Raw genomic sequence first — 17,083 nt, forward strand, 5'->3', positions numbered from 1 at the left:
ATTAAAGCAAGTTAATCTATTCTAGTACAGCCAATAAACAAAATAACGACCTTTAAAATAGCATCATATGGTCTCTTTAATAATATTATTAATATATAATAATAGTAATGGTTGTTTTCAATTAAAATGTAAAATGAACATTGTTCTCTGTGGGATTTGTCGTAATACATTTTTATTATATTTATATTATTCTATTATAAAATAACAGTAATGATAACATGATCTCTCTCTCTCTCTCTCTCTCTCTCTCTCTCTCTCTCTCTCTCTCTCTCTCTCTCTCTCTCTCTCTCTCTCTCTCTCTCTCTCTCTCTCTCTCTCTCTCTCTCTCTCTCTCTCTCTCTCTCTCTCTCTCTCTCTCTCTCTCTCTCTCTCTCTCTCTCTCTCTCTCTCTCTCTCTCTCTCTCTCTCTCTCTCTCTCTCTCTCTCTCTCTCTCTCTCTCCCTCTCCCATCTTTCAGGACATCCTGGGCTGTGCATTGAATGCCCCCCTCACCTCATACAAAACCATTTATGCCCTGCCAATGCTCACCATTAAAGAAGACAAAGGTACCCGACACCACCCCATAATATCGTCGCATCACATTACCCCTGCACAGACAAGATGCTTCTCTGAACGGGCCGCAGGGCAATACCGCATGTTTTTAAAAGTCCAAGTGAAAGCGACGTCAGTCATTGAGGAGAACAGCAAAGCTAGGAGAGATGGAATATGGAAATTGCTGTAATGAATGTTCCCTCAGGCTGTGCGGACCACATTACTCCGATCACAAACTGAAACTGCTCCTCACCTAATGTGATTCGGCAGTTAACCTTTTTCTTATACCCTGGGCTCCAAATTGATACGTTAGAAATGTTAATATCGATCGTTTTAATGTTTAGTAAGTTATCTCATTATGGGAGGTTGTTGAAATTCACACAAATTCATGGTCACAGGAACTGGAGTTGTCACCAGTGTGCCGTCCGATGCGCCTGATGACATCGCCGCTCTGAGGGACATTAAAAAGAAGCAGGTGTTGTTTTTGTTTTATGGAATTTCATTTTCTTTTCATGATTCAGTTGTTTGATTTCCATTTCTGTGGGAAATTCCCATAGAGATAACCATTTCAGATAAGATGAATGTGATGGATGATGATTTTTTTTTTTTTTTTAGGCTTTGAGAGAGAAGTATGGAATTCAAGATTTTATGGTCCTACCATTTGAGCCGGTAAGTAAAAAAAACAAAAAAAATTTTTTTTTTTTTTTGTCGGCCTGAAACGGAAATGGCAAAAGTCTTTCCTTCTCTATTTTGAAGTGAAACGGCTTCTCAAACAAGGAAAAATGTAGGGAAGGACTTGATTTTGTCTGTCACGAATTGATTGGATCATTGGATTGTTGTGGTTTCCTATTGTTGCGATATATCATTTATAAGACAGCAATATTCCCTAAAAAATAAGAATTGTCAATATTGATTTCATGGTGTCTTTAAAGACCCCATGCAAGGCACAAAAATAAAGAAAATCCCGCTGGTCCAGTGGCAGTGTGTGAGAGATCCAGAGCTGCGTTCCCAAAAAGCGTTCCCAACACTTTTACAGTAATACCCAGTCCTGGGCCCAGATTCAGGGAACATTCTTAAATTATAAGAATAATACAAATCTTTTTAATAGCTTTTTTTCTAATCATTTTCAATAAGAAATAATAATAACTAGATGAGTAAAGTTTAAATAACAAACTTTCATGTTGGCTTGACAAAACCAATCTGAAAGTTAAAAAAATAGCTTTAAGTTTGAAAATTATACTTAAAGATGTCAATAAAATGTTTTAGCAAGTTGCGTGCACATTTGAACACATTGATAGCATGTTTTATCAAGTTGTTAACATGTTTTAACATTATTTGGCACATTGCTAGCATGATTTAACATGTTCCTAACATGATTTAGCACATTGCTAGCGTATTGCTTATCATGGATTAAGGGATTTTTCAGAACGTTCCTAAATTCTGTGTGTCTAAAGTGGCTTATGTTCCACCAGGTACCCATCATTGAGATTCCAGGCTATGGGAACCTGTCGGCTCCTTTGGTTTGTGATGAACTGAAGATCCAAAGCCAGAATGACAGAGAGAAACTGGCCGAGGCCAAAGAGAAAGTCTACCTTAAGGGCTTTTACGAGGGGGTGAGACCATACGAACACCAGCATCACTCAAACTCCCCATTTTCCTAGTCGAATGCATGTAGGGGGACAACTTATGAAATAATAAACCATTTTAATGCACAGCTAGCCGTGGATTATCATGCTTATACCATGGTCATTTGCCAGCATCGAAAAGTTAAAGCTGCCATTGATGTTTACATGTTTGATGTAACTGATGTTGATCAGTTACGACTCGTTAGATCCAGCATTCTGTCCACTTTAAATCACACAGAGATAAAGTAGTGCTGTAAGGTTACATTTATTTGACTGAATCATAGCATTTATTTGAATGAATTAACCTATCGAGAGAGAGTTACGTGTGTGAACTACCTGATTCTGTGCAAAGTCTCTCTACTAGCAATGAAGCTGTGAGTTGAATTACTTCAAAAACAGTGACGTTACGCCTTTGCTGAGTAATATAATGTAGCGGTTCGGTAGATGCAAAGTTAATTTATTAATAAAAGTCACGGGGCAGCGTTGACAACAAGGTTCTGTACTTCTTAATGTTTCTAAGTGTATATAACGCGTGTGTGTGTGCGTGCTTCAATGAAAGCAGCGCATTAAAGGTGCAGTAAGCAATTTCTTATTAGATTCAAACCCCTATCTTTAATATAGAATGGTGATTATACTGTCTTGGAAGTACCTGTGTATTAAACTGTTTTATTCCTCGCCTTTATTCAGACCGACCATGATATAAGCTTGTTTTTAATGACCATATGGGCGGCATCTGAAGGTTGCTGGTTCCGTATTGCGTGTTTTCTTTAGATATCTGCTAGATAATGGATGTGCACATCTGAACAACTTTACTAAACTTTGTTTTGCTAGATCATGTTAGTGGAGGGTTTCAAGGGACAGAAGGTCCAGGATGTGAAGAAGCCCATTCAGAAGATGATGGTGGAGAAGGTTGGTGGACTATATGTAAATCCTTGTAAAGCCTGACATATGAAATAATAGTTTTTGAAATGGCAGAGTTTATTGAACCTTTAGACACTATCTAAAAAGGCTTGACAATAGGGACTGCCAGTGGCCAGCGTAAACACCAGTGCTGCATGTCACAATATAATGGGGTGGTGATGGCGCAGTGGATAAGACACATGCCTTTGGTGTGAGAGACCTGGGTTCGAATCCACTGTGAGACACCAATGTGTCCCTGAGCAAGACACTTAACCCCTAGTTGCTCCAGAGGCGTGCGACCTCTGACATATATAGCAATTGTAAGTCGCTTTGGATAAAAGCTTCAGCTAAATGAATAAATGTAAATGTAAATATAAGTATATCATTTGCACGTGTTTTTAAGCCTTGCCAAATTAAATGTTCAAGCGCAAGAAGACGAGAAAGACAACTCAATTCAATATTCGCGCGCTGTGTGGGAAGTTTTGTGTGCGTAACACACATCCGTTGCGTGCTCCCAGAAAGCCGCCTTTCAGACAAGAGCGCAAATGCTGAATTGATTTCTCTTCCACGTTTGTGCCTCAGTGGACATTTTCACAGAAAATTATGTCAAAATACCCATATTGGTGAGTATCCTTGTAAACATATTCAGTTATGTCTTAAGTGAACGTAAACGGTTATAAACAGAAATAAAACGTGTAACTGTGTATTGGATCCGTGCTTTAGTTCTTAATGCGCGGATTAGGTCCTAATATTCCTGCTGTTGTCTTTGTTTTTAATGTTAATAAAACAACGAAGGACAAAGAAAAAAATCACTCGCTACTCTTGACTAAATAACTTTTGAAACTTTAAAAAGGATTAATCTTTCTAATCAATTTCTGTGCCTGAAAACGACTGTTAGATCTACCTAAAACTTGTCTGTAGATGTAGATACAAATAAACCTTCATTAAAAGCCTGATGAGTCACCTGATTTGATACTCATATTATTAAAAAAGAACAGCAAAGCAAATGCACACCTTATGAGGTGCAAATTAAAGGGAAAAACTTAATGTAAAGAAATTATAAATTTAAATTATACCTTGACAAAGGCCACTTGTTGTCCCGAAACGTTGGTAATAAGTGTGCTTGAGAGTGTGCGGTTATATTTTCTTTGCACTCACATTTTTTAAAGGGGTCATATAATGGTACATGCACTTTTACAAGTTGATTGTACTGAAATGTGTGTTGGCAGTGCCTGTACACAACAATCATAAAATGATAAAAATCCATCCAGTGTTTTTGTTTTAATCTCCTTATGTTTTCCCCTGCCTCAAATTGAGCCGTTCGAGCCTGTGACGTCACAAGGTCGCACGCCCCTCCCACGATTGTTGATTGACAGCAGCGTTTCAACACAGACCCGCCCTCGCTCGTGAGAGCTGTCAATCATAGTCTGCGCGGATCGGCGCGGTCATTGTTGATATGCTGGAGCACTGTCTATGAGCAGAATGGCGTCTAAGCGATTGTGGTGTTCTGTTCTTGGGTGCAATAACGAACACAGCAGTCATTTTAATGTTTCTAAATCCGAACCGCTGAAGACGCAGTGGCTGAGTTTGTTTTCGAAGGGAATATTCCCCACGAGCAACGTCAATGCTTTCATATTTGCCGAATCATTTCACACACCAGACTGCTTTATAAACGAGGGTCAGTATAAAGCTGGATTTGCTAAGAAGCTGCTCATGAATAAAGGATCGGTACAGCTATTCGTGTTCCTGCTGAACCTCTAGAACAACTGAAGTGAGTAACGTTTTATTAAACTTTATATTAATATTTATATTAATCTTTGCAAATCGCTAGCTGCATGCTTCACAATGAATGCGTCTAAGGTTTACACTCAGGGTACATTACGGCATGTTTTCTATGTACGACGTTCTCAATATAATTCATAATCCCACGTTTATAATGAACAACGCGTTATGGTTATTGTGTTACAAACGGTGTACGCACAGAACAGAGAGGCGGGGTGAGCAAAGCTCATTATCATTTAAAGTCATATGCACTGAAACGGCGTGCTGAAAACAGAGCTGTTTTTGACCAAGTAAAATAAGTGTTTTCTTACAATACTAATGAGAATTTGTAATTAAAGTATATTACAAACTTTTAATTTAGACCCTAAAGAATCATATTAGCTTGTACAAAAATGGCATTATATGACCCCTTTAACATAATTATCCATACATTTTTTTAGAAGAATCAAGGAAACCTAAGTTACTTCAATCTATTGAAGTGTTTATCTCAATATATTTCCAAAATATATAATACCATTTTTTTTTTTTTTCAGTTTGGATCATGTTGATAATTTAGAGAACTTTGCATATCATAGTGTATGCAGTAGGCTTTATAGGGTTAATGATTCAATGGAATAGGGTTAGTGAAATGTTGGTTTTAGAATCAATTTTTTTTTAAATAAAATATGGAAATGAAGTTAGTCTAACTCAATTTTGTTGATATTTCTAGGGTGATGCACTGATTTACATGGAGCCAGAGAAGCAGGTGTTATCTCGGTCTGCAGACGAGTGTGTTGTGGCGTTGTGCGATCAATGGTTAGTGCAGAGAACACTCATACAGATACTACATAATGTTGTACACATCTCAGAACCAATAATAACGTCCACTTCTGTCTTGTATTCACTTCCTGTTCAATAAGAGAATGCCTTATCCTTGTGATCTTGTGCGATTTTAGTCCTTTTTTTATCGCGTTGCATTGTCATGCGGAGTCCCTGATAGATTTGACTTGTCAGACAGTGACTGGGGTCTTTATCTGGCAGGTATCTGGATTATGCCAATGAGGAATGGAAAAAGCAAGCCATGGGTGTCCTGGAGGCTCTGGAGACGTGAGTCTTGCACTTTGTGGCATTGAGGAGATTGCAGTGGAAAGTTGTCATGTTGCTTTGGGGTGCCATTCTTGCTGGAGAAGCTTCATTAATGTGTGAATATTGACGTTATGCTTTTCTCTTCAGGTTCTGTGATGAAACCAGAAAGAACTTTGAAGCAACGTTGGCTTGGCTTCAGGAGCATGCCTGTTCCAGAACGTATGGGTTAGGTAAGACCTGCTAACGTCTGCGCCATTGTGGCTTTGTTGCAAGCTTTTCCGTATCGTGTTCGGTTTTTCTTTTGGAATAAATAGCTTGTAATAGTTAGGCAAAATGCACAAAGTTTTCTTTGCACACATCCTTTTGAAATCCCCTAAGATGGCCACCTTTGTGTGAAGCTTATCTTAATCAAAGTCTTTTTGTAAGGACAAGGCCCATCTATATTTCTTTTGTAATACTCTTATTTCTCGCTCCTCCCTTGCCCCCAAACCACTCAGCGATACCATCAGCAATTTTCTTGCTGTTCCTTAGAGAGAACCTTTGATTTTCTACTTCTTTTATGTGTTTGGTTCCCATAGGAACCCGGTTGCCATGGGATGAACAATGGCTCATTGAGTCCCTGTCGGACTCCACCATCTATATGGCCTACTACACCGTGGCACATCTCCTCCAGGGAGGGGTTCTCAACGGACAAGGACCCTCCCCACTGGGAATCAGGTATTTGCTCTTCCAGAAATGGTTTGAGAGTTTAAAAAAAAAAAGATGCAAAAAAGACCATTCCATGCAACAGATTTACATAATGCATGTTTTTTAGGCTGAACATCACTTAAAGGGTTAGTTCACCCAAAAATGAAAATGATGTCATTAATGCCTCACCCTCATGTCGTCACAAGCCCGTAAGACCTCCGTTCATCTTCGGAACACAGTTTAAGATATTTTAGATTTAGTCCGAGAGCTTTCTGTCCCTCCATTGAACATGTATGTACGGTATACTGTCCTTGTCCAGAAAGGAAATAAAGACATCATCAAAGTAGTCCATGTGACATCAGTGGGTTAGTTAGAATGTTTTGAAGCGTCGAAAATACATTTTGGTCCAAAAATAACAAAAACTACGACTTTATTCAGCATTGTATTGTCTTCCGGTTCTGTTGTGGATCCGCGTTCACGAGTCTGCAGTGACGCTGATGACGTAAGACGCTGCTGACGTGTATCCGGGTTCAAATAAATATCTTAAACTCTGTTCCGGAGATGAACATTAGGATGTGTTCCTAATCTCACCGGCGCACCACTGACCAATTAAAACATTGCAGCGTGAACCACATGACTTAATGCATTACTGCTCAGCAGAAGTTCAGGGGGTTTTCCCTGCACATAAGATAATGAAGATCAGTATGAAGTAGGGCTGGACGATTTTGGCTAAAATCATAATCATGATTAATCAAACAAGTTACCTCGATTACGATTATTGAACGATTATTTTTTTATTTATTTTCTCATGTCACTGGCAAGGCTTATACTGTAAATATGTTCACGGTTATTTTTTCTAATGAAAGAGTGCATAATCCTATCTTTGTGATTCTAAAATAAGGAAACACACAGAAAGCTATTAATGCTTATTTATTAAATATTTCAAACAACTGAATCAAACAAAGCATACAATGCTTGAAATAAAAACGTCTTATAAAAAAAGTCATTTAAGTTTTAATGTAAAAAGAAAGTTTCCTAAAAATTTAAAATAAAGAAATTTTGAATAGTTATTTTTGTAAACAAAATAAATTATTGTAAATATTGCCATCTTAAAAGTAAATTATAACTTAAAAACTAAAAAACTAATCCTTTTACACTGCGTGTTTCTTTATGGTAAGCGGCTCCTATCGCTGAGTTGACTCTTGAGTTCCCCTCCATAGCCCCTTTCACACAGAGATTCCGGAAAATACACGGATGATTTGACCCGGGTTCGTTTGACTTTGGTTCATTCACACTGCCAGTGATTTTCCGGAATCAGAGAGTGCATTCACACACACACACACACACACACACACACACACACACACACACACACACAACCCGTAAAAATCCCGTAAAGACACGTAACACATCGATGTGACGTAATGTCTCAGCAGCGTCTGCTAATGAGCTGCGATTTCTCTCTCGAGAAACCACGCTTGTGCATTTTTTCTCTCTGATTCGATCATTAACGCTGGCGAACAATCCAGGCTTCAGCGCCATCATTACGACACGGCATTGATTACAGCTTTTGTTCATTACAGCGCGCGTTCCGGGACTGAACTCGGCAATGTTACTAGGTCCCCAACCTGACATCAATCCCGGGTCGTGTTTGCGTTCACACAGAAGGAATATTTCCTGGGATCAACGCGCTGTGTGAAAGGGGCTCATGTTGCTTCAATGTCGCAGACTGTACCAAATAGAGGTCTCTGCAGACGGTAATAGGAGTTACCAGATCAGGGGGCGAGGCCATAAACAGAGGGGCGTTTTCAACCGCGTTACCCGATTTGCCCACGTCACAGTGTGGGCAGGTCTTAGGGGTGGGGTCGGGAGAAGGGCATCATTTTCATTGCATGATTTATAAACACCCACCAGTGTGAAAACACCCACAAATTTAGAAACACCCACTTTTGTTCCGCAGAGACCTCCTACTCGACTGTACGGGCGGAGTCACGTGACTACACACGCAGTAATATGTTTTAAGGGGAAAGTAGGCCTACATTAACACACAGTGGGTGGAAATATCAATAGGATGAAAAAAAACGACATGGTAAAATTACGTTGGTTATAGGCTCTGAATTTCGGTTTCGATTATTTTTCGATTAATTATCCAGCCCTAGTATGAAGTTATTAGTTATTTGTTTTTTGTCGAGGGAACCCGGGTGATGCCAACTTTCCTAGGGCTGGACTACAAAAATACACCATCACTGCAGTGCTCTCTAAAGTAAAATAATGAATTAAGCAGTCATGTAATGTTAAACATGATATTAAATTGAGTACAATTTTTTATTTTACAATTAAAAGGAAACCTTTACTTAAATTTGTATTATTTAATGTATTTAGCATAAAACAGGCTCACTGTGAATGAAATTGAGAACAAAAATGACATTTATAAATGTTGTCTGAATGTCCTGCCACACATGTTCATTGTTACTTGAGTAAAAATAGTAATGATCCAGAAGAACATATTTCTTCCCCCAGACCCGAGCAGATGACGAGAGAGGTGTGGGATTACATCTTCTTCAAAACAACACCTTTCCCGAAGACGGACATCCTGAAGGAGCACCTGCTGAAGCTCAGGAGGGAGTTTGAGTTCTGGTACCCTGTGGACGTGAGAGTATCAGGGAAGGACCTGGTGCCAAACCACCTCTCCTATTACCTCTACAATCATGTAGCCATGTGGCCCAAAGACAGGTACAATGCCGTTTACAGACCCGATAAACCTTTCTGTGCTGTATGTAGAGAAAAAAGTAATGTGAAGTATATTTTTCTTGTGTATCTCAACTTCCCTTATGTTTTACAGTGCAAACTGTTCCATTTTTCAAATTAAACAGACATGTGAGGAAGTAATATATATGTGTGTGTATATACTGGATGGATGGATGGATGGATAGATAGATTTTAATTTCACTTTGTCACTCTTAATTGAGTTTTGCACGTGCAAATTTACTATTATTATCATTTTTTTTAATAGTGGAAAATGGCCACAAGCTGTGCGTGCCAACGGTCATCTTTTGCTAAACTCTGAAAAGGTGAGTTGATTTTTTGTTTTCTTGTCAGGAATCATTTGTGGCTTCACGACATGCGCTGACTTGCTCTAACTTTAGCTATCATAGAATGGGATTTGTTTCAGTATAATTGTGAGGGCCACATATCTGGGAATTTCCTTACAAACATAGTCTAATCTTCTTAAGTCCATGAATCACCCAGATAATGTCTTAATTAAAATAAATAATTAAAAAGGTTAATATATATATAGATATACACTCACCGGCCACTTTATTAGGTACACCTGTCCAACTGCTCGTTAACACTTAATTTCTAAGCAGCCAATCACATGGCGGCAACTCAGTGCATGTAGACATGGTCAAGACAATCTCCTGCAGTTCAAACCGAGCATCAGTATGGGGAAGAAAGTTGATTTGAGTGACTTTGAACGTGGCATGATTGTTGGTGCCAGAAGGGCTGGTCTGAACTAGTCAGAGGGCTAGTCAGAAACTGCTAATCTACTGGGATTTTCACGCACAACCATCTCTAGGGTTTACAGAGAATGGTCCGAAAAAGAAAAAACATCCAGTGAGCGGCAGTTCTGTGGGTGGAAATGCCTTGTTGATGCCAGAGGTCAGAGGAGAATGGCCAGACTGGTTCGAGCTGATAGAAGGGCAACAGTGACTGAAATAACCACTCGTTACAACCGAGGTATGCAGCAAAGCATTTGTGAAGCCACAACACGCACAACCTTGAGGCGGATGGGCTACAACAGCAGAAGACTCCACCGGGTACCACTCATCTCCACTACAAATAGGAAAAAGAGGCTACAATTTGCAAGAGCTCACCAAAATTGAACAGTTGAAGACTGGAAAAATGTTGCCTGGTCTGATGAGTCTCGATTTCTGTTGAGACATTCAGATGTTAGAGTCAGAATTTGGCGTAAACAGAATGAGAACATGGAACCATCATGCCTTGTTACCACTGTGCAGGCTGGTGGTGGTGGTGTAATGGTGTGGGGGATGTTTTCCTGGCACACTTTAGGCCCCTTAGTGCCAATTGGGCATCGTTTAAATGCCACGGCCTACCTGAGCATTGTTTCTGACCATGTCCATCCCTTTATGGCCACCATGTACCCATCCTCTGATGGCTACTTCCACCATGTCACAAAGCTCTAATCATTTCAAATTGGTTTCTTGAACATGACAATGAGTTCACTGTACTAAAATGGCCTCCACAGTCACCAGATCTCAACCCAAAAGAGCATCTTTGGGATGTGGTGGAACGGGAGATTCGCATCATGGATGTGCAGCCGACAAATCTGCGGCAACTGTGTGATGCCATCATGTCAATATGGACCAAACTCCTTGAGGAATGCTTCCAGCACCTTGTTGAATCTATGCCACGAAGAATTGAGGCAGTTCTGAAGGCAAAAGGGGGTCCAACCCGTTACTAGCATGGGGTACCTAATAAAGTGGCCGGTGAGTGTATATATATATATAGATATATATATATTTCAGTTAGTTTCCAAAGCAACATGCCTAAGTTTTTCATCTTATTAATGTTTGTGTTTTTCATTTGTCAGCTTTTTTTCAATTAGCGAAAATGATTGTGAATAGTTTTAGTGAATAATAACAACACTGCTTGAGAAGTTCCTCTGTGTTTATGAACACACATGTTCTCTTCAGCAATCTAATTAGCTGTGTTTATATCCACCAGATGTCCAAATCCACTGGCAACTTTCTCAATTTGAGGCAAGCCATTGCCAAATTTTCAGCAGATGGTGAGTCCTTCATAAATACCGGCTCACTGGAAGGCCAAACACTTTACATGTGGTCAGACTCTTTAGTGCCAGAATCAGGAATAGATTCAATCCTTATGCATGTAAGGGTTTATGTAGGTCTGCATGTGTCGTTGATGAGTGTAGTTGTCTTCACTGCTCTTTTAAGTGACTTATAATGGAGAATGCCATATACCTCAGTTAAATCCATCCCAATCTGTCTCTGTGTGTCTTAGGTATGCGTTTGGCTCTGGCTGATGCAGGGGACACGGTGGAGGACGCGAACTTCGTTGAGGCCATGGCAGATGCAGGGATTTTGCGCCTCTTTACGTGGGTGGAATGGGTGAAAGAGATGATCGCCAATCAGAACAACCTGAGGACCGGCCCAGCGGACACGTTTAATGACAGAGTGTTTATTAGGTAACACTGATGTTTTAAAAAACAGCAGACAGGAGGTCTATTCACACTGACAAAACAAAAAAACTAGTCACTATATTACTACAATGAGTGTATTTTATGTACCAGGGTGCAATTTGGCATAATAACAATGTACTGTTGAAGTAATAGATAAGTAAAGATGATAAAATGGTGATAGTGACACTATACTGTTTAAAAGTTTGGGTCAGTAAGATTTTTGTTTTCTGAAAGATGAATTGATCACTTTAATCAAAAGTGACGTAGATATCTATAATTTTATAGATTTCTATAAAAAAAATTCTATTAAGCAAAGAATCCTGAACATTTTTTAACAGGGTTTCCTCAAAAATGTGAACTATTATATAATATAGTACATGATTATAAAATCATAAATATTTCTTGAGCAGCAAATCATCATATTCAGGGCTCTAGAGTGCGACCAATTTGGTCGCACATGCGACCAAAATTTGTAAGGGTGCGACTAAATTTTTTCCTAGGTCGCACCAGTGCACCTAATAACGTTCTCGCATGATCGCATCCGTTGCCTCTCCACAAACGAGTCTTTTGTTCTCCTTGCACGCATGGTTGGATCATATCGTGGTCTAAACCAATCAGAGATAGAGATTGGGAGGGTCTTTGCCTCTGATTGGCTGTGGTTATGCTCCGTGCTGAAAATGCTCTAAAAAGCTCTGTGCTGTGTGATTGAAATAAATTGCGACATGAGCACCAGAGAATCATGCCGCGTTCCAGGCAACCTGTAACCCGTGTTTTTCCAACCTTATACCTGTGAAAGTGCACTGGAACGGCAGTCAAACCCGTGACTTCCCACCCGTGAACTCGTACTAGATCGATGTACTCCCAGTTACGAGTTCTGACGTCACATAGCCCGCAAAACCATACAAAACAACAATGGCAGCCCCTACGGATGCAGTGTTTCTGCAGGCGGTACACAGTGAGAATACACTTTAGGACAATATAACGTTGCAGTCAAATTAATAATAATATAATAATAATGATAATAATACACACAAGATTATGTATTACAATGTCATGTGTCTGAAACAATAAGTATGTATATACACACACGATTATGTATTACAATGTTATGTGTCTGAAAAAATAAGTATGTATATTGCGCTCAGGTAGTTTGGCGTGACTGGCCTGGAATGCTACAAAGTCGTGAGTCGTGGTTTGAAGTCGGGATTTACGTGCTCAAAAACCTGCCTGGAACGCAGCATCAGTTACGGCAATCAGCAGCATCAGCTAAATAAACGCAAGAAAACAGACGACGAAGAAACTTTTAAAAATGTAGGCTACTTGAACTAGGGCTAGGTGAAAAATATTGATTTCTCGATTTTAATCGATTCTCATTTTTACGAACCGGTTGGGCTATGCTGTTTTCAGTTGATGAATGAATGGAACATTGTAGCGAGCATCCCATCCAATAAATCGCAATAATCTTTGTGCTTTGTTACTATTGATATGAAACAAAGTCTCAGATTTCAAATTAGGTCCATTTTCTTATGAAATTCAAAAACATAAATAGTGTGTTGAGTCAACGCTGTGGCGTGAGATCGCTCTGGCTTAGCTCAGCTCAAGAGAAGCAGCAGCGCGGCGCGCACATGATCTCCTCTTCCGCCTTAATAATACCAGTTACAGCGCGAAATAAACATGAAAGAGCATCTGAAAGTGTGCTAAAAGATAGAGTACAACTTATCGAAATCCGTATCTTTCACATGGAATCGCTCAATCAGTGTTTCAACCGTGGAAAGACATCAGTAAAACGCTTGTAAACAATGTAATGTAACGTCACATTTAACTTACCTCAGAAAAAACATATCCAGTGCCCATAAACTCGTTAGCTAGCTAGAAAAATTAACTCTAGAGAGGAGCATTTTGCCAAATATATGCACCATATTGCATATTCATTATAATTTTTAATGTTTTTCAATATTTAATGCATGTTGTTTGAAAAAATCTGGCAAGTTTTTATGCAGCCACCATTTAAATGTTTATATTTCATATAACTTTATTATTATAAAAATAAATAAAAGTGTAATTTAGGTGTTTGTGGACAAATCAGGTAATTTTTACCTTCAATATTATAGTAGGCTAATGAAGCATAGTGGGCTACAACTGACTCCCAATTTACAGCATTAGTTAAGAGATTTGTTTTCCTTGAGAAAATTTGCCATGTATTGTACCTGATATCCAAAATAATCAATATTGAATCGAATTGTGAAATTTGTGTCAATACCCTGCCATAACTTGAACAATGTAAAAACAGCACTTTAAATGTTTTATTTTATTTTTTTAAAATTTATATTTTTATATACAGTATAATTGTGCTAAAAATAAAAAATAAACTACACCTTATTATTCTTATTCTTGTTTAAAAGCATTTACATAATATATATGAATGTATTAAGGAGCGTGATAAAAAGGTGTCCTTGAAATTGTGGCGTTAAAGGCGACGCGAGACGAGGAAAAATTTTAGTGCACCTAAATTTTGTGCTGGTGCACCTAAATAAAAAAGTTAGGCGCACCAGTGCAACCAAGGCAAAAAGTTAGTCTGGAGCCCTGATATTAGAATGATTTCTAAAGGATCATGTGACACTGAAGACTGGAGTAATTTGGTCACAGGGAATACATTACATTTTGAAAGATATTCAGATAGAAAACACTTATTTTAAATTGTAATATTTCACAATATTACTGTTTTTACTGTATTATTGATTAAATAAATGCAGCCATGGTGAGTATAGGAAACTTCTTTGCAGACCTCGTACTTTTGACATTTATTCATTCATTTAGTCTTTTTGACAGCCGTAGAGGCTCAATTTATATCTGGAATGTGTTTGTTCAAATTGAATCCTACATGGTCTGTGTCTGTCTGCAGTGAAATGAATTCCAGCATCATTAAGACAGATCAGCACTATGAGAGAATGATGTACAAGGAGGCGTTGAAGAGCGGCTTTTTTGAGTTCCAGGTAACGTATACTAAATCACATCAACATCCGTTGGCTAAATACATTTTGTGAATGTGGGGTGGAGGAGACATATAGAGCAAATACATCAGCAGTAGTAATATTAAGACATGTAATATTTTATATTTGTCAGGGAACCTTCAGTGTAAACTAACATGAGACTATATATATTAAACATGTTCTTTGAAGGCTGCTAAGGATAAATACAGGGAGCTGGCCATCGAGGGCATGCACAGGGATCTTGTGTTCCAGTTCATCGAGAACCAAACGCTCCTGCTGGCTCCCATCTGCCCCCACCTGTGTGAACACACCTGGTCTCTGCTGGGGAAGGTGAGACCCCCTCTGAAGGATTGCTCGCTTAACCATGATCACATCAACAATACAGTCAGAACAATAATAATGTGAAATAGTTTCTATCCTAATATGCTTATTCATGTGATGACAAAGCTGAATTTTCAGCATCATTACTCCAGTCTTCAGTGTCACATGATGCTTCAGAAATCATTCTGATATGCTGATTCGGTGCTCAAGAAACATTTCTTGCTATTATCAATGTTAAAAACAAATCATATATTTGTAGAAACGATGATGGATTTTATTATTCAGGATTCTTTGATGAATAGGAAATTCAAAAGAACAGAATTATTTTTAATAGTATTTTTTTGTAACTATACCACTTTTGCTCAGTTTTATGCGTCCTTGTTGAATAAAAGTTTTTTTTTTTTTTTTTTTTCTATTCTTACTTAACCCAAACCTTTGCATGGTAGTCAACAGTTCCACAAAAATATGAAGTGCCAAAAACTATTTTAAACATTGATAATAATAAGAAATGTTTCTTCAGCACCAAATAAACACATTAGAATTTCTGAAGGATCATGAAATTCAGTTTTGCCAACACAGGAACAATTTGCATTTAAAAATGTTTAATTTTTAAATTGCAATAATATTTCACAACCGCAATGTTTTGCTGTATTTTTAATCAAATAGCCTAGGTGAGTCTTCTTTCAAAAACATTTAAAACATCCAGCAATTATAATCATACAACAATGTCATACTTTTGTCGTCATTGTGAATTGACATTCATTTAATTTTAGTTAGAAAAATATTATTTAATTAGTTTTAAATACCATTATTTATTTATTTATTTTGAAGACTTTTCCAAAATAAATGTTTTTTTTAAACTGTTTTTATTTATTTATTATTATTATTATATATATTTGGTAAAAGCTTAATTTGGGCTAAAATTGCAGCTTTGGTATATGCATTCTGGCATTTATTATTATTATAATTTTTACTTAAATTTGTCCATTTAATTTTGCATTTTAAATTGTATTTAACAGCAAGAGGAGATTGTATCTCTACAAACAACTGATAATAACAGGCTGACTTTACATTTATTTGGTTTAAATGAAAGTTTGTGCAATTCCAGTAGAAACAGGTACAAAATGCATCTAACTCTCACTTTCTCTCCTTATAGAGCAGTTCTGTAATGAAGGCTCGCTGGCCTACAGCCGGTCCAGTGGACGAGATCTTGATTCGATCCTCACAGTATCTGATGGACACTGCTCATGACCTCCGCCTTCGCCTGAAAGCTTACACACAGCCAGCCAAGGGCAAGGTATGGACTTCACCACATCATTGATCACCACAATACAATACATTTATATATATTTTTTTTTTTTCCACTGTGTTGTCTTATTTTGTCAACAGCATTTAACAAGAAGTTAAGTGTCGTGTTATGTTTTATTAAGATCTCCTGGGTCATTCAGAGTGAAATGTTCATAACAACAGGGTAATACTTACCCCTACAATGTTCATGCCAAATTGACATGTAACATATCAGCTTGTTGACAATGAGGGAACCAGACTTGAAATTAATCTGTGTTTTGGCAAAGCGTTGCATATTACAGTGAAACTTGGGTTTCCTTAAGGATGTAACACACCAAGCCAACATCAGAGAACTATCACCAATGAAATCCAACTTTTGTTGCCTCGCGGCACTGTCGTTTCTTGGCCAAAAACGTGTGTTTGAACACACCTCGAAGACTACAGCCAACGGCCCTTAACTAGCGTGTACGTTCTGCGTGTGCATGAGAGGAAATAACTCTCCAAACCAGTAGGTGGCAGTAGTCTGTATTTGTCATTCAAAAAGGCAAACGAGTACTGCGGATATACAAACTGAAAACAAAAGCAGTGTTTTTCTACCATATTTCACTTCCGTCTTTCCAGGCGCCCATGTTGTTACCAAAATATTTGAATGCTCAGATATGTAGAATTAGAAG

General features: G+C 38.2%; 1 protein-coding gene across 1 annotated transcript in view; it reads left to right on the forward strand.

The window, feature by feature from the left end:
* The window catches only part of LOC130073597 (leucine--tRNA ligase, cytoplasmic), a 40,364-nt gene that overhangs the window by 11,218 nt on the left and 12,063 nt on the right, over positions 1-17,083 (forward strand). The window contains exons 11-26 of the mRNA XM_056239107.1: positions 458-545; positions 930-1,006; positions 1,147-1,200; positions 2,004-2,144; positions 2,988-3,065; positions 5,548-5,633; positions 5,859-5,924; positions 6,051-6,133; positions 6,482-6,620; positions 9,111-9,323; positions 9,604-9,661; positions 11,337-11,400; positions 11,634-11,817; positions 14,714-14,804; positions 14,991-15,131; positions 16,279-16,419. Coding sequence (XP_056095082.1) covers positions 458-545; positions 930-1,006; positions 1,147-1,200; positions 2,004-2,144; positions 2,988-3,065; positions 5,548-5,633; positions 5,859-5,924; positions 6,051-6,133; positions 6,482-6,620; positions 9,111-9,323; positions 9,604-9,661; positions 11,337-11,400; positions 11,634-11,817; positions 14,714-14,804; positions 14,991-15,131; positions 16,279-16,419 — 1,704 coding nt within the window. The remainder of the gene's footprint in view (positions 1-457; positions 546-929; positions 1,007-1,146; positions 1,201-2,003; positions 2,145-2,987; positions 3,066-5,547; positions 5,634-5,858; positions 5,925-6,050; positions 6,134-6,481; positions 6,621-9,110; positions 9,324-9,603; positions 9,662-11,336; positions 11,401-11,633; positions 11,818-14,713; positions 14,805-14,990; positions 15,132-16,278; positions 16,420-17,083) is intronic.

The sequence above is a fragment of the Rhinichthys klamathensis genome, unplaced genomic scaffold (genome assembly GCF_029890125.1).
Source record: "Rhinichthys klamathensis goyatoka isolate OS25496 unplaced genomic scaffold, OSU_Roscu_1.1 h1tg000554l_1, whole genome shotgun sequence".
In the NCBI taxonomy this organism is placed as follows: domain Eukaryota; kingdom Metazoa; phylum Chordata; class Actinopteri; order Cypriniformes; family Leuciscidae; genus Rhinichthys; species Rhinichthys klamathensis.